This window comes from Miniopterus schreibersii (assembly GCF_964146895.1).
Source record: "Miniopterus schreibersii genome assembly, chromosome: X".
NCBI classification, from domain to species: domain Eukaryota; kingdom Metazoa; phylum Chordata; class Mammalia; order Chiroptera; family Miniopteridae; genus Miniopterus; species Miniopterus schreibersii.
In genome coordinates, this window is record NC_138104.1 from 50,516,142 (window position 1) to 50,542,597 (window position 26,456).

General features: G+C 39.7%; 1 protein-coding gene across 1 annotated transcript in view; it reads right to left on the reverse strand.

Moving 5' to 3' along the window:
- Positions 1–841: 841 nt before the first annotated feature.
- The window catches only part of PGK1 (phosphoglycerate kinase 1), a 34,695-nt gene continuing 9,080 nt past the window's right edge, over positions 842–26,456 (reverse strand). Inside the window, exons 2-11 of the mRNA XM_081125702.1 lie at positions 25,795–25,845; positions 19,441–19,596; positions 19,181–19,325; positions 15,737–15,840; positions 15,003–15,122; positions 3,793–3,907; positions 3,340–3,519; positions 2,059–2,236; positions 1,691–1,789; positions 842–1,328 (exon numbers count right to left, since the gene is read on the reverse strand). Coding sequence (XP_080981828.1) covers positions 1,288–1,328; positions 1,691–1,789; positions 2,059–2,236; positions 3,340–3,519; positions 3,793–3,907; positions 15,003–15,122; positions 15,737–15,840; positions 19,181–19,325; positions 19,441–19,596; positions 25,795–25,845 — 1,189 coding nt within the window. The 3' untranslated portion in view covers positions 842–1,287. The remainder of the gene's footprint in view (positions 1,329–1,690; positions 1,790–2,058; positions 2,237–3,339; positions 3,520–3,792; positions 3,908–15,002; positions 15,123–15,736; positions 15,841–19,180; positions 19,326–19,440; positions 19,597–25,794; positions 25,846–26,456) is intronic.

The following is a 26,456-nucleotide window of genomic DNA, read 5'->3' on the forward strand; positions in this document are numbered from 1 at the left end:
AGGAAATTGATACCTTTTTTTAAAAAATTCAAGAAGTTAACAGCATAAGCATGTTACTTAGAAATATGGAGGGAAATACCATTAAAAAGCTGAGTTGAAAGTTGTCACCTCTGGGGAGTAGGAGGAATGGGATGAGGCCTATTTTTTTGTTATAAGCCTTGACTTTTTAAATTATATTCATGTGGCCCTGACCGGTGTGGCTCAGTTGGTTGAGTGTTGTCCTGTGCACCACAGGGCACATAACCAGGCTACGGGTTCGATCTCTGGTCAGGGTGTATGCAGGAGGCAATCGAATGATGTTTCTCTCTCACGTTGATGTTTCTCTCTTTCTCTCTCTCTCTCTCCCTCCCTTCCTCTCTCTAAAATCAATAAAAATATATACTAAAAAAATTACATTCAAGTGTAAGAGATAAAAATAAAATTTGAAATAAAGTATCACAATGTCTGCCATAAAGCAGAACCTTGAGAAAAGAGTAGACATTTTCCTGGCTGGCGTGGCTCAGTGGTTGAGCATCGACCTATGATCCAGGAGATTGCAGATCGATTACCAGTCAGGGCACATGCCCGGGTTGTAGGCTCAATCCCCAGTAGGGGGCGTGCAGGAGGCAGCCGATCAATGACTCTCTCATCACTGATGTTTCTATCTCTCTCTCTCCCTCTCCCTTCCTCTCTCTGAAATCAATAGACATATTTAAAAAAAAAAAAAAAAGTAGACATTTATCTAATCCCCCCACGTCCCCATCACTGATGCCCCATTTCTTCCATTCAGAAATGTAGAGGATTTCATCCTTTGAAGGGTCTGTTCTCACCCTAACTAACAAAGTATGACAGGAAAAAAATACCAGTTTCAATGAATACTTTTATTATTTATTTAACAGATAGCCAACTTCATCTCCCTCCCTCCCTCCAATTGGAATTTCACCTCATTTTCATGCCGAGTAGCGAAACAGTGAAAAAGCTAATCAGAATAAGCTATTCCAAGAAGAGAATTAAGCTAACAGCTTACTTTCTTTTAACAAACAGAATATAAACATATGCACTCTAGAATGCACGATGGCTTAGTCACTAAGAAATTCAAATGGGATCCTGAAGAATGGAGATAAATCCAGGGTGCAGTAAAGGTGAGCTGAGATGCTGTGCAACTGTTTAAGTGTTCCTGGGCTGCATCTCTTGGCCACTAACTGAATCTTGACATGGGCGAAGATTTTAGCTAATATCAAGTAGAGATGCGGAAAGCACTAAGTTGACTTAGGGGATGTGCACAGGAACCAAAAGGCAGGAAAAGTACTAAACATTGCTGAGAGCATCCACCCCAGGAAGGACTTTACCTGTTTTTGAGAGAGCACACACACAGAGACAGTATTACTATAGGATCCACTAAATCAGATCTGTTACTTTCTATCTTTCAAACAGTATGTCAACTCTTCTTTAGGATATATGGCCAGGAGTTGGGTATCTTTTACATTTCAGATCCCAGGTCTACTAGACCATAACCTCTTTGAGAATAAGTTTTCCTATCAGCCCCTCCCCACCTCAAATGGATGGCAGGAGCTTTATTTGAAGTTCCCCCATTTGTATTGCCCAACTAAAAATGATTGCTAATGACATTACCTACTATCGCCACTCCATTCTACCCACCTCTCACTGCACAGCCCCCCCCAAACAAGCCAAAAACAAGGAAGAACCTCACCTTCCAAGAGCTCTAAACTGGCGCCACCCCCAGTGCTCACATGGCTGACTTTATCCTCCGTATTCCATTTGGCACAGCAAGTGGCAGTGTCTCCACCACCTGTTGAATGAAAGCCAAGTAAAAATGGGAAGGAGAAAAAAGTTTAGCACCAAAACTTCAGGGCAGTGTACTCTCAAGTCCAAACAAAAGCTGATGAACCCTCAACTCTGTCACATTAAGAGGCTCCTCCATGAATTACATAACTGTTTAGGTCTCAAGATTCACATAGTGCCACGAAACCTAGGAAAACTTACCATTTCCTTTCTACTTCCCTCTGATCAGAATTCCACCAGCTCACACTGGTATTAGCTTCGTACAGGACCTCTTACCTATGATGGTGATGCAGCCCCTGGAAGTGGCTTTCACAACCTCATCCATGAGGGCTTTGGTCCCTCGGGCAAAAGCTTCCCATTCAAATACGCCCACAGGTCCATTCCACACAATCTGCTTAGCCCTAGAGACAGCCTCGGCGTACTTCTTGCTGCTCTCAGTGCCACAGTCCAAGCCCTGTGGGGTAAAGATAATAGAGGTTGAGCTACTAAGAGAAAAGCTACTTAGAGGAGCAAATACCACCTCCACCAAGACCAGAGCTCAAGGCTGAACACCACAGTTCCTTCTAGGACCAAGATACTCTTCAGTCTTTTTTAAAATTATAAACCTGTTCATGCCCTTTATGGAAGATCAAGTCTAAGGGAAAACCTCAAAAGTTATCTGATAAAAACATTCTTAGCCACACTATTATTATTGTGTATTACTGTGAAGAACTAGATCGGTGGTTTTCAACCTGGGTCAGTTCTGCCCCTCCCCAGGGGATATACGGCAATGTCTGGAGACATTTCTGGTTGTCACAACTGGAGAGTTGAGGGGTGGCTACTGGCTAGCATCCAGTGGCCAAGGATGCCTTAAACATCCTCTAATACAACAGCCCTCCACAACAAAACAAAAACTACCTAAAATGTCAATAGAGTTTCTGATTCAGTAGGTCGGGGGTGGGCCCAGGAACTTGCTATTTTTCTTTTAAACAAATTCCAAAATGATGCTGATGCTGTTGTTCTTGGGACCACACTTTCAGAAACACTGAACTAAATAAAACCTACATGCCTAACAAAAGAAAATGACTAAGCAAACTAGTATGTCAACATGATACAATTTTATACAGCTATTAAAATTGAGAATACTATCAACTAAATTGGTCTTGAATATACACACACATTTTTACCTGCTTGTAATCAGTATACTTTTACTACCTTTATGTTGTCATAGATTTCTTATACAGGTTTCTACATAGCAAAACATAATTCAGAATGGCCCAAACCAAGAATGTACATAGCGCCATCCCCAGCACATAAATACTTAATAAACAATAAATAGATGAAGAAACAAAAAATGGTTTTGTCCCCACATTACTTATGAAGACAATAGCAATCTGATACCATTGCTTTTCCCCCATGGATTCTCATTTTCCTGCAAGGAGGGTCTCAATGCAACATTTGGAGCCTTCTCTGGCAGAGGTCTCTAGTAGGTTCTTTTAAAATACTTGTTGATTGGTTGAATGAATAACACCAAAATATTTTTGTTCACTCATACTATGAACGACCCAAGTGACTCACCATCCAGCCAGCAGGTATGCCAGAGGCCACAGTGGCTTGGCCAGTCTTGGCATTCTCATCAAACTTGTCAGCAGTGACGAAGTCAACAGGCAAGGTAATCTTCACACCATTCTTCTCAGCTTTGGACATCAGGTCTTTGACGATCTTGGCTCCCTCTTCATCAAACAGAGAAGTGCCAATCTACACAGGGGACCAAAATGATGAAGATCAGCCTCTTTACTAAGAACATGTTTACCTCACAAAGCAGACAGGAAGAAGATACAATACAATACAATACAATACAATACAATACAATACAATACAATACAATACAAAAGAACAATTCCAAGACAAAAGAAAAACAATTTTCCAAAATAAACAAAAACGAGTTTTTAAGGCTCATGTCAAAAGCTGGTTTTCTTTTAAAATTTACATAAATTTCTATTTCTCATCCACTTGGCATTGGTTTCCTACCTCCATGTTGTTGAGCACCTTAAGGAAGGTAAAAGCCATTCCACCACCAATAATCATCTCATTGACTTTGTCCAGCATATTATTAATCAGCTGGATCTTGTCTGCAACTTTAGCTCTAGAAGGGAAAGCATGAATCATCACCAAAAGAACAAACAATGGACAAACAAAGGAAGTGATATTACATAGAGCCTGAGTTTTTATATCAAGGCACAGGAACAGGGAAATGTCCCACAAAGTGGCAAAAATATTGGCTAACTTTGCCTTTGTTTCTCTATTGCAAAAGGCCAATTCATTTCTAAGAAATCCTTTTACAGTGTGGCTCTAGACCAGAAATGGCTAAGAAAGCCTACTATCATCTAAAGTAGGCGCAGGACTTGAAATTCAATAAATCTAGGAGCTTTTCTCATAGCTAATTTTTAAGTTGATAATTTTGTATGGCCCACAATTGATGTTATAAATATCCAAATGGCCCTTGGCAGAAGGTTCCCCACCCCTAAAGGAAGTAGGAGTTCCCCAAATAGATCTATTTTGTCTCTTCTCCCCCGAAATATTAAAGAGTCAAGGTGGCTAATTATGCCTAAGCAAGATTGCTAATTGTAGGATTCCCTGAGCCCACTCAGAACTGTCTTAGCTCTAGAGCAGGGATCAGATTACATACCAAACGAATACATACTAAGCAAAAATAGATATTCACACTCTTAAGTCTATGCTCAGTGACTGGGACATTTGCTTGATGGCATTCATTATTCTTTTGGACCACCTGATTGAAAATATTTATTGAGTACCTATTCCAGGTCTCTAAGAAAATTCAGTTGACAAAAACAAAGATTCCCTACCCCTTTGGAGCTTATACTCTAGTAGAGGGAAATATACAGACATCCTTTCACCTCCCTGTGAAAGAAAAATCTCTGAAGAAAAACAAATTCACTTGAAGCACAGCCTTTAAAGTCCCTCACATAAGTAAGAGCTTGCCATCCATACACATGCCTATATAGCTAAATCCCACTTAAATGGATAAATCACCTGGGCCTGTTTCCTCCTCATTCAATAAAAAAGATGATGGCTACCCTGTGACAGGCACTATGCTAGAATTTGTGAAATGGGGGTTGAAGACAACAGTGATGTTGGGGAATGGATGGCAAGAGTGTTTATCTCACTTATAAGATTGTTCATCATGAATGGTAAGAATGGAGTAACTGTTATAGAGAGAGAGAAAAAGAGGGAGGGAGGGAGGTGGGGAGAAAATGAGTAAGAAAGAAAAAAGAGACTCAAACTCTTCTAAATAATGTGGGATATTCTACACCTCAAATTCCCTAATTCTTCAATAAATCAATGGAATAAAAATACTAAAGAGGGGACTATTACAGAATAAAAGATACCTAACAACCAAATGTACTGCATGGACTTTGCTTGGATTCTTCTTCAAAACACAACATGTAAAAAGACATTTCTGAGACGACTAATAACTTCTGAATATAGACGAGGTATTATAGATGGGTGGTTATTTGTTGGGTGGTTATTTAAAATAAATCTTATCAGTTATAAGATGCATACAGAAGTATTATAAGCGAAATTATATGATATCTAAGGCTTGCAATAATTTTTTTATTTCTTTTATCCTCACCTGAGGATATGTTTATTGATTTTAGAGAAAGAGGGAGGGACAGAAAGACAGAAATGTCAATGTCACAGAAACACCTCCCATACGCACCCTGACCGAAAATCGAACACACAATCTAGGTTTGAGCCCTGACCAGGAGTCGAACTCGCAACATTTTGGTGTACAGGATGATGAAACAACCCACTGAGCCATCCAGCTTACTTTATTCCTGATAGAGAGAAGAGAAGATGGTGGCACTCTAACAAGAAGCTGTGTGTCCTTCTGCCCATACATGGACTGAATTTACAGCTAAAATACTGTGTAGCCAGCTTGGAAAAACGAAGGAAATATACCTGAGTGGGCATATTTTGAGTAAGGAGCACTGAAGAAACATCATAGAGTCTGGTAAGAGAGGAGGAGCATAGAAAGGGGGAGTCCCCCCTGAAGCCAGTGCACGGCTGAGAGGCCCAAGGGTTAGAGGCTGCAAAGTTCCCTCCCCTTGGGAGTATGGACCGGCATCCAAAAGCTGGGATCTCACACGCAGAGCAGAGGAGAAGGGAAGAAGAGCCCGTGCAGGGGAAGCAGAGGGAGCCAGGGGTACACTGTGCCTACGAGGAGGGGACCTCACCTTCCCAGTGAAACAATGGGCCTAATGGCAGCAGCCTGGACAGGAGTAATTCACCTCGGGTGCTGACCGCAGAAAAGGCTGTCCTACAGGGTGTAGCTTCTGAATAAAAAGGGGCCCGAGGGCTACACTCAGCAGTGACCAAAAGGGACCCTCTGCCTTCCTGTAAGGGATTGTATAGGACCCCAGAAAGCTCTAGAATTGTAGGAAGGGGAAGGGAAAGGGAAAGGGGAAGGGGAAGGGGGCCCTCCCGCCACCAGAGAGGGACCAGAGCTGCCAGTGCGGCGAATTGGGGTTTTAGACCTGCTCTGAAGAGAGCCAGGACAGCATGCACGGAGCTGCCCCAACTTGACTGAGATCAGCTATGCAAGAGAACTGTGTGGAGCTGACTTTGTGACGCTTCCTGCTTCATTCCGAGGCATTGGGGCACTGGGACCTCGCAGGGAGGGTTCTCTGCCTGTTTGTTGCTTTGTACGTTTTTTAATTGCTAAACAGGCAGCCACCTTCCTGGCTTGCACTGGGGAGACAGACCAGTGAAAGCTGGGATTTGTGCCTGCATCATGGACAGTTTGAACTGAGCGCCCTATGAAACCAGCCAACCAGAACTGGGAAAGGAGGGGCGGATCACGCCTACCTCTCCCACAGGCTAGGAGCACCACCCCCAACAGGAAAGGGGCTGGTTCAGATCACTGAAGCCCCAGATATCGCCACAGGGCACAGTCCTGAGGAGGAAAGGAGAACAGCTTACAGGACAACAAAACAAGAGTAAGACTCTCAAGGACTATTGTTTGGGAACTGGAGGAAAAGCTTAAAACCCCTTCTGGGGGCTGGGCACGCAACATGCTCACCTGAGTCTCTTTTGATCAAACCCACTAAGCCCAGGTCCACTGAAACTGCCCATACAGAAGAGGCAACAGACTGAATTCAATCTGAAAATGCAGCAGGCCCATGTGTGGGGAACTAGAATTGGAGAATAGGGTAGAAACTGAGGAGCTCGCTTTGAAGCAAAGACTAACTTCCCCACAGTGAGTGGTGACAACGAAACTTCTAAGTAAGGGGAGCAATATCCCAAGATACATTAGCCAGCCTGCACTCAAAAGGCTCTTCAGAAGACTCTAAAGTAAGACGAGGCAACCACAAGGGGGAAGCAAAATAGCTGACAAGAGGAGGTGGTCCACAGAGAGCCTCAAATACACCAACTACCTAAGGACGCCAGAGACAAACCTAGACAGCCCCTCACATTGGCTGATACACAAGTACCTCCCAGGACACCTGAAATAAGCATACAAAACAGTGAGCCTCAGACAACATAAGCTGCCCAGATGAAAATCACCTGATTGACTTTTAAATTTTTATATTTTTTTAGAAAAAAGAGGGAAAAGTTTTTTTAATTGATTTTAGTTATTTAAGTATTTAATTGATTTTGTATAGCATTTGTTTTGTCTTGCTTTGCTTGTTTTTTTTTTGGTTTGTTTTGTTTACTGTTCCATTATCAAGATTTTCTTGATATTGTCTGCTTTATTACTGGGATGCCATCATTAGAATCAGTAAGTTTATTGCTTTTCTCTATTGTTCCTCCATATCTCTTACTGGCCTCCTTCCCTACCATGTTTTAACTCCCTCTCCCTCCCTCTCTCTCTCTCTCTCCTTATTCCACTGACATAACTTTATTTTTTCTTTTTCTCCCAATTTTAGTCTCTGTCCTCCTCCTTTAGTTTATTTGTGCTTGTCTTTTCATTTTATTTTTCAGTGATTTTCCGATTCCTACTCTCTAGGCTTATTTTATCGCTCGCCCTTCTTTCCATTCAGAATCTTTTCTCTGCCCCTTTTATCTCGCAATAGCTTCTCTATTTTTTACTTGCTATTTAATTTTATTTTATTTTTACTAGTAGCAATAATATCCCTTTCATTCTTTTTTGCTTCAGTATTTGTGTACTCACTTCACTCTCCCAATTCTACTTTCTCTTGAGCAGTTTCCACTGTGATTGTCAGGATATTTTGTAAGATACTGCTTGTTTCCTGGCAGTTTGGTTGTGTATTGTCTTGCACTGTCAGCACCTGTACAACAGCTCACACAATGTGGTTGTGGCTGAGCCTCACAGTTAGCCAAACTGAGAAGAGGATCCTCCCATTAATGGGCAAACAACAATCTAGAACCAATTAAAACAGAAAAGCCCAAGAACCCACTAAAGGGGTACCCACAAAAGGGACACACCTAGACCATATACTTCAGAGGTATAAGGAAAACACACTTCTGGGTCCCACTCAACATACACTACAAAATCCTATCCCACAAGACTGGGAGGCAGCAAATATATCTAATATACAGATACAATAAGAGTCACTGAAATGGGGAAACAAAGAAACAAGCCCCAAACTAAAGGAAAAAAAAATTGCCAGAAAAAGACCTTGATGAGATGGAGTTAAGCGAGTTAACAAAAATAGAGTTCAGACTAATAGTTATAAAGATGCTCAAGGAAATTAATAAGAACCACAAGACACTTAATGGGACGGTGCAAGAAATTAGTGAAAGCTTCATCAGCATGAAAAAAGAGCTAGATATGAAAAATAAGAACCAGGCAGAAATAAAAAATACTATATCTGATACCAAGAATATGCTGGAAGGAATTAAAAGCAGGCTCAATGAAACAGAGGATACAATAAGTGACTTAGACTATAAGGTAGAAAGAAAACTATCAGAGGAGCAAAAAAGAAAATAACACTTAAAAAGCACGAGAGCAATTTAAGGGAACTTTGGAACACCATAACACAAAGCAACATTCGCATCATATGAGACCCACAAGGGGAGGAAATTTAGCAAGGGACAGAGAACCTGATGGAGGAAATAATGACAGAAAACTTCCCTAACCTGGTAGAGAGCCACACAAGTTCAGGAAGCATAGAGGTTCCAAATAAGAGGAACCCAAAGAGACCCATTCCAAGACACATCATAATTAAAATGGCAAATGTTAAGGACAAAGAGAGAATATAAAGCACTGCAAGAGAGATACAAGCAGTGACCTACAGGGATCCCCCATAAGGCTGACAGCAGATTTCTCAACAGAAACACTTCAGGCCAGAAGGGAGTGGTATGAAGTAATCAAAATAATAAAAAGCAAGAGCCTGCATCTAAGGCTGCTTTATCCAGCAAGGCTATCATTTAAAATTGAAGGTCAAATAAAGAGTTTCCCAGACAAAAGAAGGCTAAAGGAGTTCGGTACCACCAATCCAGTATTGCAAGAAATGCTAAAAGGACTGTTTTAAGACGAAGAAGAAGAAATATCGAGAGAATGGCACATCAGCATAAAGAAAAAAATGGCATTAAATAAGTATATATCAATGATAACTTTAAATTTAAATGCAAAAATTCTTTAAACAAAAGACACAGGGTAGCTGAATGGATGAGAAAACAAGACCCATATATATGCTGTCTACAAGAGACCCATGTGAGAGCAAAAGATTCACACAGGCTGAAAGTGAAGATATGAAAAAAAATATTCCATGCAAATGGAAACAAAACCAAAAAAAAGCTGGAATAGCAATATTTATTTCTGACAAAATAGACTTAAAAATAAACACCATAACAGGAGAAAAAGAATGTCACTACATAATACTAAAGGGATCAATCCAACAGGAGGAAATAACCTTTATATATATATATATATGCCCCCAATATAAGAACACCTAAATATGTAAAAAATTTCTTGGTGGACTTTAAGGGGGACATTGACAGCAACACAATCATAGTGGTGAACTTTAACACTCCACTGTCAACATTGGATAGATCATCAGGACAAAAACTCAACAGGAAACAGAGACCTTATAAGACACACTAGATGTAATGGATTTAACTGACACAAAGAAGCAGAATACACATTCTTCTCAAGTGCACATGGAACATTCTCAGAAACACACCACATGTTAGAGCACAAAGCAAGTCTCTACAAATTCAAGAAGATTGAAATCATATTAAGCATCTTCTCAGACCACAATGGCATGAAACTAGATATCACCCACTATAAAAAAACTCAAAACTATTCAAACACATGGAGGCTAAAGAGCATGTTATTAAACAATGTATGGGTTACAAATGAAATCAAGGAAGAAATCAAACACTTCCTGGAAAAAAACAAAAATGAACAACCAACCCAAAATCTATGGCACACAGTGAAAGCAGTCCTGAGACGAAAGTTCACAGCATTGCAGGCATACATCAAGAAACAAAAGAAAAAATTCTACTAAACCATATAACACAAAAACTAAAAGAACTAGAAAGAGAACAAGAAAAGCCCTGAGGAAGTAAAAGGAAGGAAATAATAAAGAACAGAGCAGAAATTAATGAGACTAAAAAAAAATACAAAAAAAAAATTCAATGAAACCAAGAGCTGCTTCTTTGTAAAGAAATAAGATTGGTACACCTTTAGCCAAACTCACTAAGAAATAGAGAGGACTCAAATAAATAAAATCAGAAATGAAAGAGGTGATATAACAACTGACCCAACAGAAAAACAGAGGATCATAAGAAAATACTATGAGCAACTATATGCCAACAAACTGGACAATATGGGTGAAATGGACAAACTCCTAGAGGAATACAAGCTTCCAAAACTGAATCAAGAAGAGGCAGAAAACATGAACAGGCCTATAACAACTAATGAAATTGAAGCAGTAATCAAAAACCTCCCAGCAAACAAAAGTCCAGGATCAGATGGATTTACAGGTGAGTTTTACCAAACATTCAAAGAATTAACACCTATCCTCCTCAAACTATTCCAGAAAATTCAAGAGGAGGGAAAACTCTCAAGCTCTTTTTATGAGGCCACCATCACCCTAACCCCCAAACAAGATAGAGACACTACAAAAAAAGAAAGTTAAAGACCAATATCCCTGATGAAAAGAGATGCAAAATGCTCTACAAAATACTAGCAAACCAGATCCAGCAATACATTAAAAAGATCATATACCACGATCAAGTGGATTTATTCCGGGGATGCAAGGATGGCATAATATTCACAAATCAATAAATGTGATATATCACATAAACAAAATGAAGGGCAAAAATCATATGATCATATCAATAGATGCCAAAAAAGCATTCGACAAAATCCAGCACCCATTTTTGATTAAAATTCTCAGCAAAGTGGGAACAGAGGGACTATACGTCAACATAATAAAGGCCATATATGACAAACCTACAGCCAACATCACACTCAATGGTCAAAAGCTAAAACCATTTCCATTAAAACAGGAACAAGACAGGGATGTCCACTTTCACGGCTCTTATTCAACATAGTACTAGAAGTCCTTGCCACAGCCATCAGACAGGAAGAAAACATAAAAGGTATCCAAATTGGGAAGGAGGAAGTAAAACTGTCATTATTTGCAGATGACATGATATTGTACATAGAAAATCCTAAAGACTACACCAAAGCACTACTAGATTTGATAAATGAATTTGGCAAGGTAGCTGGATACAAAGTTAACACTTGAAAATTGATGCCATTTTTGTACAACAAAGAACTCTCAGATAGAGAAACTAAAAAACAATCCCATTTACCATTGCAACTGAAAAAAAAGATACCCAAGAATAAACTTTACCAAGGATGTAAAACACCTGTACTCAAAAAACAACGGGACACTGAAAAAAGAAATAGGGGAAGATATAAACAAGTGGAAAAACATACCATATTCATGGATTGGAAGGATTAATATCATTAAAATGTCCATATTACCCAAAGCAATCTACAGATTCAATGCAATTCCTATTAAAATACCAACATCATATTTCACAGAGCTAGAACAAATATTCCAAAAATTTATATGGAACCAAAAAAGACCCCAAAGAGGTACAGCAATCTTGAGAAAGAAGAACAGAGTTGGAGGGATCATTTTACCAGATATCAAACCATACTACAAAGCAATTGTAAACGAAACAGCCTGGTATTGGTACAACAACAGACATACAGATCAACAGAACAGAACAGAGACCCCAGAAATAGACGCACACCATTATGGTCAATTAATATTTAACAAAGGAGGCAAGAGTATACAATGGAGTAAAGACAGTCTTTCAATAAATGGTGTTGGGAAAATTGGACAGGTACATGCAAAAAAATGAAACTGGATAACCAACTTACTCCATAAACAAGAATAATTTCAAAATGGATAAAAGACTTAAATGTAAGACTCAAGACGATAAAAATCCTGGAAGAAAACATAGGCAGTAAAGTCACAGACATGTCACCTACTGGAATTTTCACTGGTACATCTCCTAGGACAAGAGAAACAAAAGAAAAAATAAACATATGGGACTACATCAAACTAAAAAGCTTCTTTACAGCAAAAGAAAACAGCCTCAAAATGCAACGGAACCCCACAGTATGGGAGAACATATTTTCCAAGGATGCATCTGATAAGAGATAATTTCCAAAGTGTACAAATAACTCATACAACTCAACAAGAGGAAGACAAACAATCCAATTAAGAAATGGGCAAAGGACCTAAATAGACACTTCTCCAAATAGGACATATGGATGGCCAAGAGACACATGATAAAATGTTCAACATCACTAATCATCAGAGAGATACAAATTAAAACCACAATGAGGTATCACTTCATACCTGTAAGAATGGCTGCCATCAACAAATCAATAAACAACAAGTGCTGGCGAGGATGTGGAGAAAGGGGAACCCTGGTACACTGCTGGTGGGAATGCAAACTGGTGCAGCCACTATGGGAAAGAGTATGGAGGTTCCTCAAATGCTAAAATGGAGCTGCCTTTTGACCCAGTGATCTGACTTCTAGGAATATATCCTAAGAATCCTGAAACACTTATCAGAAGGAATATATGCACCCCTATGTTCATAGCAGCAAAATAGCTAAGATATGGAAACAGCCCAAATGCCCATCAGTAGACGAGTGGATAAAAAAAGCTGTGTGACATTTACACTATGGAATACTACGCAGCTTTAAAGAAAAGGATCTCAGGAAGCATTTTTCTCAGTCTGTTGAGATCTTGCTTCCAGACGTGTCCTCTGTTTGGCTCAAATAAACTCTAATATAAACTATAAAAAAATAAAAAAATAGAAAATAAAGAAAAGGATCTCATGCCCTTTGGGACAGTACAGATGGACCTGGAGAATATTATGCTAAGCGAAATAAGCAAGGCAGAAAAAGTCATTGCATGATCTCACTTATATGTGGAATCTAAACTCAATAATCTGATGAACAAAATAGATTCAGTGACACAGAAGCATGGAACAGAGTGACGAATCTCAGATGGAAGATGGAGGTGTTTCAGTGGGTGGGGATAGATTAACCAAAGAATTTATATGCATATATGCATAACCCACATGGAGGCCTGGGACAGGGAGTTGGTGTCATGTGGAAGGGATCAATACGGAAAAAAGGGCACATCTGTAATATTTTGAACAATAAAAATATTTCTCATCACAACAAAAAATAAATAAAATAATAAAATAAAATACTTCTGATAAAGTATTAGATGACAGATGAAACAAGATTGGCAAAAATGTCAAAAGTTGTTTAAGCAGAGTGACAGGTGCCTGGGGGTTTATTATACTAGTGTCACAACTTCTGTCATGTGTGTTTCCACAATAACATTTTTTAATAAAAATGTAAATTTTTCCCAAAATGATTAATGGGCTAAAGACTACACTGCAAGAAAGGTGGCAAAAAAACCAAAAAAAACAACACAACAACCAAAAAACAAAACCCTCCCCATCAACTTCCCCAAAACAGCTATTTCAGGCTAAGTCTAAAATCTTATCATAACCACTAGGTGGCACTCACTCCCAAATTCCAGGTTTACAGAAGGTAGAACAAAATTCTAATCTCTAGGGAAGCAGAGGATCAGTCTGACCTTTATAACCCAGTGCACAAGAGGGGCAATGCTTCCAGAATACAGATAACCCATACCCACCTGAATTATTTTTAGGACCCTGAAACTGGGCTCACAAAACCTGGAGAGCAACTGTGCTATGTGAAATTGACACCCAACTCAAGAGTCAGCTTTCATAGGGAAATGCTGAGTGTGTTCATTCCCATGAGAAAAAAAGTCCTGCTCATAGAAGGGTCAGAGGCATCCAGTCATAAAGAGGCTGCTACCCAGTTAGCCATGCCAAGTGACAGGAAGTTATCTTTTCTAAGCAGTGCCAGGTCCCTGCCTCTACTCTATCGTCTAAAATTTACCCTGCTAGCCCCCTGACCCACAATTCTGAAATTTCCATTTTTAACTAAGCCATCACAATACAATTATCCACATGGTACCTTTACCCATAGGAGAAAATATAAAACGGTATGTGATCTAGAGAAATGAGTTCTAAATGACATATTAAACACAAATGAGGAGATTCTCCTAGTTATTTCTTGCCAGACTGTATGTACGTGGGCGCTCAAATGCTTCAAAAATTGTTAGATAAGCACCTATGGTGGACCTTTCTCATTCTTCCCTCTAGAACCATCTTTTATTCCTTCTCAGCCCTATTCTGTGTCCTAAGAGCTGACCTGCATAGAATACATCAAGGGACTCCCTTGCCCTCTGGCTTCCAGGTGGTTTGCAGCCATCTGGAGGTGGGAGGAGTACATCAGTAGGAGGTTGAAAGGACATCAGAATATTTATTTCCCTGGCTTCCTCCCTGCCAGATGACTATCCCTATGTCCCTTGACCTATGTTCCTATCAGAGAGCCCTCTCCACACAACTACCCTCTCTGGATTTTGGTAACTGGTCCCTCTCTTTGTCCCTTCAGGCCTAGGGATAGTGATAGCTATTGCTAGCCCCAGATTACTGTACATCCCTTCTGAGTTTCCCTAAAAGCTACCCATACCTTTGTACATAGTCTCTCTACTAAAATATCCTCTGTTACCCAGTCTGATTGTGCTGTCTACAATAAACCACCCAAGTTATGGCCTCCTACTAGGCACACACACTACTGAAAGCATAATCTTGAAGAGTTCTTCATACCCGCCCAGGATGGCCAGGAAGGGTCGCTCTGGGCTTTCCAATGCCTTGGCAAAGTAGTTCAGCTCCTTCTTCATCAAAAAACCTCCAGCTTTCTGTGGCAGACTGACTCCCACCATAGAACTAGAAAAGATCAGAGATATTAAAATTGTAGTCAGTCCTTACCAATTCTCCCAATTCTAGAGGCCATCTCCTTATCATGAAATACTTTGGAGAGCCCAGGAGACCATGATTTTCATCCCTAAATTGCAACAAAAACACTTAGGTGCAAGATAAGATTTTTGACTAATAGTGCAGGGGCAAATAAAAAGCAATGATCTTAAGTAAAATTTAATATACCCAATTATTAGTAGTCTTCAGGCCAAAGGTTTAACCCCAATAAATAATCAGACAGTTGATGACAACAGAGGATTCCTCAATTTTCTTCCTACTAACAACATAAGATTCTGATCCCACAATGTTCAGAGGGTGAATTTTACATGAAATATCCAAAATGAGAAAGAGCAACTGCTTACTGAAGCTCAACAAAAAGCTCCACAATTCTCAACTTTTACTTTTATTTCCTCTTTGGATCAGAGACACTCAATAAGAGCCTAAGTAGTAGCTCCAACTAGAGATAGAAGCCGACAGGATCACAGTATAATACAGGGATCTCCAAAAGCAACCCAGAGATTGGGCTGCTTGAGTAAACAGAGGAATACTGTTCCCAGTTCATCATCAAGCAAGACTCTTAGTACCTGTGGGCTCGGTGAGCAGTGCCAAAAGCATCATTGACATAGACATCCCCTAGCTTGGAAAGTGAAGCTCGGAAGGCTTCTACTTTAGCCGGCTCGGCTTTAACCTGCAGAGAAAAAGAAAAATGGAAAAACCAACAACAGTAGATGTTGATGGCTGCAAAGACAACTGTAAAAACATTTTATACCAAGAGTCCTCTTGAACATCTCTGAAGACCCTGAGTTGGTGGGATATCAATATTTGCAACTAGCAACAGGGTCTGTTCTTTCTTCCAAATATAACAGGTCTTTTAGTCATTTCTGCATGTTTCTGCTTTCCTCTGCCTGCCTTCATATTGTAAACCTAAGATTCTTGAACCACGGCTTAACAGCTAATCACATAAAGCTAATAACCACATCCCATTTTTCACTGGCCTCTCCCCAACTCCTAGGACAAGATTCTGATTATTCGTCTCTCCTTATCTTGACTCATTTCCTCATTAACATATTCTTGTAAAAGAGAGGGAAGAATGCTGGCTACCATAACCTTTCTGCAAAGGGAAAGAGGCCCTCACACATATTCCTCATGAAAGCAACCAAGGGCAGGCTGGGACAGAGCAGGCAGACAGAAACATGACAAGAGAAAAGGACCTCAGAAACATTTTACGTTGATTAAAAGGAGGTATTTTACATGGACTTTCCTGAAGTTAGGCATCTGAGAAAACAAGAAATACACTTCTACAAAAAAGAGAGAGGAACAAAAAGTAGAAGTAAAATATAGGGCTTTGAAACGTCAGCTCACTATCCAGGGTTACATCCCCCCAAAGAGGACAGAAAGCAGGATGAACAAAGTCTCTGGCAGGAGACTAAGTGAAGATGCACAGGAAGTCAGATGAAGGGGGAGATAGCACAGGAGAGTACATAGCACAAGGCAGATGTTCATTTTAGTCACTGCCCACTCCCATCCTCCTACGTATCAAGATGAATGCATCTTCCACAAAGAACATGGGCTTTCCTCTAATGACCCAAAGAATGCAGGGGCACTAATGCTAAAACTAAAGACTGTAGAGTCCCCATAATCTCTCTAGAATGGAATATCATCAGCTACTGGTGACTGAAAGATGACTAATATAGTAATGAAAACAATGCCTGGATGGCAGGAGACCTAGGTTCTAGACACAGCTCTGACACTAATTCATAGTGTAACCTTTGGCAAGTTGCCTCTATCCCTGAAATCTTCCCATATATTAAAAAGGCATAATAGCCCAGCCTGGTGTGGCTCAGTGGTTGCATGTCAACCCAGGATCCAGGAGATTGTGGTTCAATTCCCAGTCAGGGCACATGCCTGGGTGGTGGGCTCGATCCCCAGCGGGGCGTGCAGGAGGCAGCTGATTGATGATGTTTCTTTCTCATCAATGTTTCTATCTCTCTACTCTTCTCCTTTCCTCTCTCTCTAAAAATCAATAAAAACATATTTTTTCCAAAAAAGGCATACCAACCCCTTTAGTCAAGAATTGTTTGAGGAAAAATGGCAAATTGAAAGCTCTTCATGAAAAGGTGCTATAGAAATTAATAATAACAACAGAACCCCATTTTTCTCATTTTTCATCTGCCAATAACTAGAAGAAAAAGAGAATGCCCCCAAACAGCCAATGCAGGGACACTGGATAAAGGAAACATTTTATGTCCTCACTTTGTTTTTTTACTCATTTTATACTCATGACTGGCTCCTGAAATTTCAAGCACTGAAAGCCATTGGACACTAAATGTAAAGTTAACTAATGAAAAAAGTCATAGACTAGAATAGTTGGTTCCTCACTTACTTTGCCTCAACTTGCCAGTTGCCTACTGCCATGTCTAAGTCTAAGAGTGTGCAGCTCAAGTATCAATCTAAAAGGGCACCAAATATTAGGACAGCATTTGACTTCTATTATTATAGTAAGATAATGCCAAACGCAAGATGATCGGGGCCTGCGGTGCTTAGAAAAGAAACTGCTTGAAAGCAGGCACTCCAATGACCTTAAGAAATGCCAGTACAACAGGAGATTGACACTAGCCTCAGAGCATCTTGTTCCCCAAGACACGAAAGACCTTAAGAGTGCAAAGTACTAAAAGGGTGCTTTCAGCTTCTTCTACCAATAAGGCAAATTCCAAATCACCCTCAAAAGGCCAGCTGTATCATTTAATATTTGAATTCCAGTTGTGAGGTCATAGTAATCTGTTTTGTGGTTACCTACAGTTGCTTTTGGAATTTTTTCTGGTTCCTTGTTTTTATTTTTTGTGTGTTTTTTCCCTATGGTTGTTTTTGCAATGACAACAGCAGAGTTGAGTAGTTCCAAGAGACCATATATGGTTATTATTGACTGTATGGCCCACAAAGCCTAAAATATTTACTGTCTGGCCTTCTACAGAAAAGTTTGCACATCTAATGGACTGAGCTATATATAAAGCCCAGCAACAGAACCACTGACTCTAACTTAAGTCAAATGACTGCCTTTCTAAAACTTAGTTTCTTTTTTTTTATTGATTTTAGAGAGAGAGAAGAAGTAGGAAAAAAGAGATAAAGAGACACATTGATTTGTTGTTTCACTTATTTATGCTAATTCATTGGTTGATTCTTGTATGTGTTGGGAATCAAATCCGCAACTTTGGCATACTGGAACGACACTAACCAACTGAGCTACCCAACCAGGGCTGAAATTTAGTTTCTTTACGAAATGATGATACCTGTACTTCCTTATCCCAAAGAGAAATTCAAAGAAACATGCTTTACACTTCTTAGGAAAAATGCCTTAAGTCCAAAGCAATAACATTATAACCATCATTTACTCAACTACAATCAATTGTCCCTTTCCACTTGACTTAGAAAAGTACTTTTTCTGCTCACAAAACTTTTATAAGAAAATCCGAATTATATAAAATTTAATTTACTGTTTTAAAACTGTTCTAGCCTTGACAAACAAAAAAAATCTACAATTGACTCTGCTGGAAGAACACCTATGGTTACGTGGACACTCACTCCCACACCACCTGTGAACATCTTCACTCAGCACTTGAGAATCACAGCCTACCCTTCAACAGGATTATGACATACTTCCAGAAAGAAAATTCTTGTGTACCATAGGCCAGGTGTGTAACAAAGGTACAATTAGAAGTAGCATGTTCACAGAATACTGTTACACCCAAATGGTATTTACATATTTTCAAGGTATTTCAAAACCACTTGAGCATAAGGAGGGCCTCTAAGATGCTGGTAATATTCTATTTCTTAACCTAGGTGGTAGTTACACAAGTGTTATTTTACTTTTTGATGATTCATCAAGCTATGCATTTGTGCATTGATATGGTACACTTCAATAAAAAGGTATCTAAGGAAAAATAAACATGATGTTCCTCTATTCTTCAATCACGGTCTCTTATAGACTCAGCCCTCTGCATACCACTAATGTCAAAAATCACAGGTGTTACCTTGTTCCCAGAAGTATCTTTTCCCTTCCCTTCTTCCTCCACATGAAAGCGAAGGTTCTCCAGCAGGATGACAGACCCAGCAGGTGGGTCAGCGCAAGCTTTCTCCACTTCAGGGCCCACGCAGTCCTTCAAGAACAAAACATCCCTGGGGAGAGCAAGAGATGGAGAGACTTGAGCAGTCTGAAATTTCAGGACCAGTAGCAATATGTTTGACAACATCTTCTGTCACAGTGTCCACCAGCGCCAGAGCTGGCACTTACTTGCCCAGCAGAGATTTGAGTTCTACAGCAACTGGCTCCAAGGAGTACTTGTCAGGCATGGGGACGCCATCGGGCCGACCCAGGTGGCTCATAAGAACAACAGACTTGGCTCCATTGTCCAAACAGAATTTGATACTTGGGATGGCAGCCTTGATCCTGCAACCAAAAGGAGACAGCAGGTAGAGCAAGGTTACTCCTAGGAATTACTGGGAAATAATGGCCTCATAAAACATAAAGCCCCTTTTCTTCTCCAAATTCCTTCAAATCTACTTTTGGCAACTCACTGATGGTCCTCATGTTCAGGGGAAGATGTTAATTACAATGACCACCTTCCACTTAAGATTATACATTCTCATCATAGTTTGCCTCTTATGCAGAAAACAACACAGCTAGCAGACCTGAAGCGTTATCTTTAAAAAAAAACCTGCTTGCTGCCCAGCTCGCGTGGCTCAGTGGTTGAGTGTTGACCTATGAACCATGAAGTCGTAGTTCGATTCCCGGTCAGAGCACATGCCTGGGTTGTGGGCTCGATCCCCCGTGGGGGACATGCAGGAGGCAGCCGATCAATGACTCTCTCATCATTGATGTTTCTATCCCTCTCCCTTCCTCCCTCTGAAACCAATAAAAACATATAGGAAAAAAAACACCTGCTTGCAAGGTTGGCCCTTGGCTGGTATCTAGAACTTGGCTTTCAAAGTGGTCCCTCAGTTCTTTAACTGACAAGGGATGTTCACCATTTCTAGACTGTCTATAAAAACAAGGCGATTTATGCTGAATACCTGCTTCCCTCTAGAAGCCTGGAATTTTGGTAGTTGCTAGGCAAAGAACCTATATTACCAGCTCCCAATAAAAGTCCTGGGGGCCACGTCTCTAATGGGCTTTTCTGGGCGTAAACAATGCACACAATTACTGCATTTTTCACTGATGGAGAAAGGAACACACTTGGTGTGTCCCCTCATGGGAGGGAGAGAGCATCAGAAGCCTATACATGGATTTCTCCAGACTCTGCCTGTCTTTTCCCATTGTTGATCCTGCCATGCATCCTTTCAATGTAATGAACTTTAGCAGTGAGACTATATGCTGTGTCTTGCGAGTCCTAGCAAGTCACAAAATGTGGATAGTCTTGGGGACACCAAAACACAGTTCTTATATGACTGTGGAAGAAATATAAAATTCCTAAATCTTGAAACAATTAAAGGAAATTTGGGGAGAACTGTAGTAACTTTTCTCCACCCATTACAGATCTTAAGTCAGTTTTTTATTTAAGAAAAAATATATGCATTATACAGAATGCGGTTTATATCCTATAATACATTATGTTTAATGAAAAAATTATTAAACTTCCTTTAAACATTTCAAATTTTTGTTACAATGATACTAACTTTTCATTTTTGCCAGTCTTGAAGAAATTAAAATTGATAATTAAGAAAATCATTTATTTATTCAACAAATATTTATTAAATACTTCTTTTATGCCAGGTACTTTTCCAGATCCTGACAATACAACAGTAAATAAAAGTCTCTGCTCTCATGGAAGTGAAATTCTAATCATGGGAGAGATAATAAACAATAAACAAATAAACAAAATATATCTATCACAGATGGTGATAGGAACTATATAGAAAATAAAGCAAGGTAAGGGGACAAGAATGATTGGGAAACAGTGGTGGAGGGGATTTTAGATAGGGTGGCCATGGCCGGTTTCTGATAAGGTGACATTTCAGCAGAGTAGGGAGTAATAAAGAACCAAGTTATGTTTCTAAAATATCTTATGCTATTTGGCAGATATAAAAAATAATTTATACCAAATAAAGAGGAAATCTTTATCAGGTATAAAGTTTGCCCAATGAAGTCAAATTAATCTTCAGGGCTATCCTTTATCAGCAAGTTCTATTATTTCTAATGTTTCATTTTGTTAATCAGTCCCATGGGTTTCTGAAATTGAAAAGATCTACTCAGACATGTTTCTCTGCTTTTTATTCATAAAATACCTTCACAGGCAGGCAAATTTCCAATCTTTCCCGTGTGCTGCAGAAAATAATGTAAATCAAGAAGGGTCAGAGCTGCCTTGTACAAAGGCCTTCCACTACAGTGCAGCATAAATGTGCTTGGCAGATTGCCGGCTCTATTCGGGGTCAATATCTGAAAATGTTCTGGGTCTAGACTTGCTGTTCAACATGTACCTCTCGGATACCAGAAATGTGACTAGCCCAGACTGAGATGTGCTACATGCCGGATATCAAAGACTTAACACAAAAAAGTTAAACATCTCTTTGATTAATTATTTTATCCATTACATATTGAAATGATTATTTTGAACTTACTGGATTAAATAAAACATTACTAAAACTAAGTTCACTCATTTCTTTTTGCTTTTTTAATGTGGCAACTAGAAAGTTTTCAATTACATATGGCTCATATTATATTTATACTGGACACACTGGTCTAATCATTGGAAAGCACTTTTCCAGCTCAAACCTTGCATTTAAAATTTAAATACTGGGGGAAGGGCCTGGGGGGGTATAGGGATTGACCAAAAAAAAAGAGAAAGAACTCGTGGACATGGACAACAATGTGGTGATTGCCAGGGGGATCCTCCCAGAGGCAGAAGAAGGTAAAGGGGGGATAAATGGTGATGAAAGGAAACTTGCTTTGGGATGATGAACATACAATATAGTATATAGATGATGTTATAGAATTGTGCCCCAGAAAACTATTATTTTGTTAACAAGTGTCACGCCAATAAATTCAAAATAAAGGAAAAAATAAACATCTTTAGAGTAGTAAAAAAATAATAAAATTTAAAATAAAAACTTTGCTTTACAATCTAGGCAAAAGCAAGAGCAGAGATTCCAAGATGGTGGTGGTTTAAGGGGAAGCTACACTGACACTCTCCCAAGACCAAATTGGAATTACAACTAAAATATAGAAAAACCATCCTGAATAATCAACTAAAGACTAGTTGGAGAGCACCCTCTTAAACCAAGGACCTAAAGCAGAGACCGCACAGAGATTGGTAGGAAGTGCGGAGGCGAGAGAGGGGTGGCTGGGCTCCCACAGGCAGCAGCTGAAGGTCCGGAGGGCTATCTCAGCTCTGGGGGTTCCCACTGAGGACTCTGGGGTCCAAACCCTAAGCAGGGCTCCCCAGGCCATAGCACCAGAACTGAGAAAAGTGCCCACTTAACATCTGGCTGTGAAAAGTAGCAGGATTTCTGTCTGCAAGGGAGAGGTGGCTGATAATGCAGGCACCCTTTTAAAGGGCCAACACAGAGTTTTGTGTGCATTCACCTTGGACTCCAGCAGAGGGAGGGCAGAATGGGCTAGAGCTGTGTGAGGAAAATCTAGGGATGCTGGCTCTGGGGATAGCGCTCAGAGGGCGGCCATCTGGATTCCTGTGCTGAGGCATTCCCCCATATTTCAGAGGACCTATTTCTCAGGCAGACCTTTACCATCCAGGCAGCTTTTGCCTCAGGGGAAGCAATTGCCCCACTCTGCTGAAAAAGCTCTTGCACCACCCTGTGGAGTTTCCACAGCTTGAGACTCATTATGAGACTAAGAATAAGATCAGCCTGCAGGCAGAGGCAGTCCTCAGGGTGCTTTAAGTCTTTATCTGACCTGCTTGTGGGCCCATGGCTTAGAAAAGCAGACCTTGGTGCGCATTATGGTCCTTTCCAAACACACCGAGCTGCAGCAAAGGGAGCCACAAGCTGTGGATCACTCATAGCTCCAAACAGGGTACCCAATGCCAGTCAAAAACAGAATCTGAAATTGGCATGCACCAGAGACCCTCCAAAAAGACTGGGAGTCCTAACAGATCTACCTAATACATATAAACAAACCCAAATAGGCAGCTAAAATGGGGAGAAAAAAAAAAAAAAAAAACAAGCTCCAAATCAAACAATTCAAGACTCCAGAAGAAGAGATAAATGAAATAGAGATAAGCAACCTATCAGATACAAAGTTCAGAATAATGATGGTAAGGATGCTCAACATCATGAGAAAAGATAAGGAATCTATGAAGGAAATTAAGAATGATACAGCAGAAATAAAAAATACATTGGAAGCGATAAACAGCATAATAAAATAGTGACTGTCTCTAAATGACAAGAAGTTTAAAATGACATGGCTACGGATTTGATTATAATGAAATTGACATGGAATACTGTCCCTTCTGCATGATACAATATTCCAGAATAACAATTAAGAGTTAAATTGAAAATGTATCAGAATTTATAGACTCCTGGAGATTTTTATGTAATCTTCAGAACATCTATTTTAACAATATGCATATATAATTAGAATATAGTTCTTATTTCTTTATTTGTCAAAGCTTCCCATGTACCTTAAGTATAAAATTTTCCTGAATACACTGGAAGGAATAAACAGCAGATTTGGGGAAGGTGAGAATCAGATCAGCAAATTAGAAGACAGGGTAGGAAAAAAATCACTCAATCACAGATCCAAAAAGAAAAAAAAACAGTTAAACAAGAGGAGGACAGTTTAAGGGAGCTGTGGCACAACATGAAACATAACAATATTCACATCAGAGGAATACCAGAAAATGTAGAAAGTAAGCAAGGATGAGAGAAACTGTTTGAAGAAATAATGGCAGAAAACTTGCTTAACCTGGTGAAAGGAAAAGTCACAAGTTCAGGAGGCACAGAGAATCCCAAGCTAGAAGAACCCAAAGAGGCCCATATCCAGACACATCATAATTAAAATGCCAAAAATCCAAGACAAAGAGAGACTCTTAAAGGCAGCAAAACAAAAGCAATCTGTTATCTACAAAGGAGCTCCCGTAAGGCTGTCAGCTGATTTCTCATCAGAAATTCTACAGGCCAGGCCTGGCTGGTGTGGCTCAGTGGTTGAGCATCAACCTGTGATCCAGGAGATCAAGGTTCTATTCCAGGTCAGGGCACATTCCCAGGTTGCGGGCTCAATCCCCAGTCAGGGGTATGCAGGAGGCAGCTTATCAATAACTCTCATCCATTGATGTTTCTATCTCTCTCTCCCTCTCTCTAAAATCAATAAAGATATATTAAAAAAAAAAAAGAAAAGAAACTCTACAGGCCACAAGGGAATGGCATGAAGTATTTTAAGTAATGAAAAGCAAGGATCTGAAACCAAGATTACTCTATCCAGCAAGGCTATCATTCAAAATAGATGGTGAAATAAAGAGCTTCTCAGACACACACAAAAAAAAAGCTAAAGGAGTTTGTCACCACCAAAGCAGCATTGTAAAAAATGTTAAAGGGACTGCTGTAATAAGAAGTAGAATGCTTTCTAAAGCTCCCCTGTAAAGCCACTCAGACCAGGGCTTTTGTTTGCTGGGAGTTTTTTTTATTACTGCTTCGATTTTATCAGTTTTTATTAGCTTATTCAGGTTTTCTGATTCTTCCTGATTCAGTTTCACATGATGTCACTCATATGTGGAATCTAATGAATAAAATAAACTGATGAACAAAATAGATCTAGAGACATAGAAGCATGGAACAGACTGATGAATTCAGAAGGACAGGGGGTGGGGAAGTTGGTGGGGAGAGATTAATCAAAGAACTTAAATGCATATATGGATAGCCCATGGACACAGACAATAGTGTGTTGAATGCCTGTGAGGGGGTGGAGGGGGTCAATGGGAAAAAAAAGGGGGAGATCTATAATACTTTCAACATTAAAAAAAAAAAAAAAGCAATATGGCTCAGTTGGTTGAGTGCTGTCCCATGCACCGAAGGGTCACTGGTTCAATTCCTATTCAGAGCAGTACTATCACTTAAGATTTCTGCTTCTGAATCTAGGAGCCAAGACATTTGAAGCAGGCTACACAGATTGAAAATATTGCTTCTAACATCTTTTCCATTAAGTCAAAATGATCAAAAACTGATTTTATCCGGTCCATCTGGAATAGGAGCTTGCAACATTACATATAAGCTTAATAATTATGAGTAATTAAAAAATCCTTCTCTTGCACAGTTCATTTTGCAAGGAAAGCCAAGTAAACTTAAACTCTGTCATTCTTTAAAAATGCATTACCCCAAATTCTTCAAATTTTCAAAAGCCGGAGGCAGGAAAAAATCACTTTCTTAAGATGATTTTTTTTTAATTTTCATAAGAAAGCAGACCAGGGAGCTGTTGAAATCTTGCTCTCTGGTATATGTCATCAACTTGGCTCAAATAAACTCAGAAAAATTCTCGAAAAAAAAAGAAAGAGAGCAGACCAGAGGATAGGTTGGTGAAAATCCAAGATCCAATGGCTTAAGTTACATAGTTCTATGATAAGAAAGGAAAACCATTTCACCCTATGTAGCTACACCAATGCACATCTTAACCTAGCTCAATGCTTAGCAGGAAACTTACCTCTGGTTGTTTGTTATCTGGTTGTTCTTCATAGGAACATTGAAGTCCACTCTAAAAAGAAACAAAGTTTCAGGTTCAGAGCCATGATCAATGTATTGTTCCCTCAAAGATTAGAGAAGCACTTTTTAGTGAACCAGTTAAGTAAGCTGCAAGTTCAAAAATCACCTTAAAATTAAACAGAGGGCCCAGCCAGGAGTACTGGCTGATACAGGACCCAGAGGGGTCTTCTGGGGTTCAGGTAATGTTCTATTTCTTGACCTGGGTGATTGTACAAATATGCTCATTTTGCCATAATTCTTTGCGCTTATGATTTGTGTCCTTTTCAGTATATATCTCATACTTTAAAAGAGAAATTTAAACAATTAAAAATAAAACCTAACTTAAATCCCAGGAACTAGCCCTGAAGACCTGGATAGCTAAAACCTGTTCTATCTAAAAAGATTTCCATGTGGGCCTACCATGATAGTACCTAATAATAATGGCAGCTGGAGGCACGGGGGATAATAAGGAACACAATCTTAATTCTGATTCCTTTGACATTATTTCTGGGTCATAGTGAAGCTAACATCACTCAAAAGAAAAAAATTATCTGGCCTGGCCAGGCGTGGCTCAGCGGTTGAGTGTCGGACCTGGGATCCAAGCAATCGGGGTTCAATTCCCGG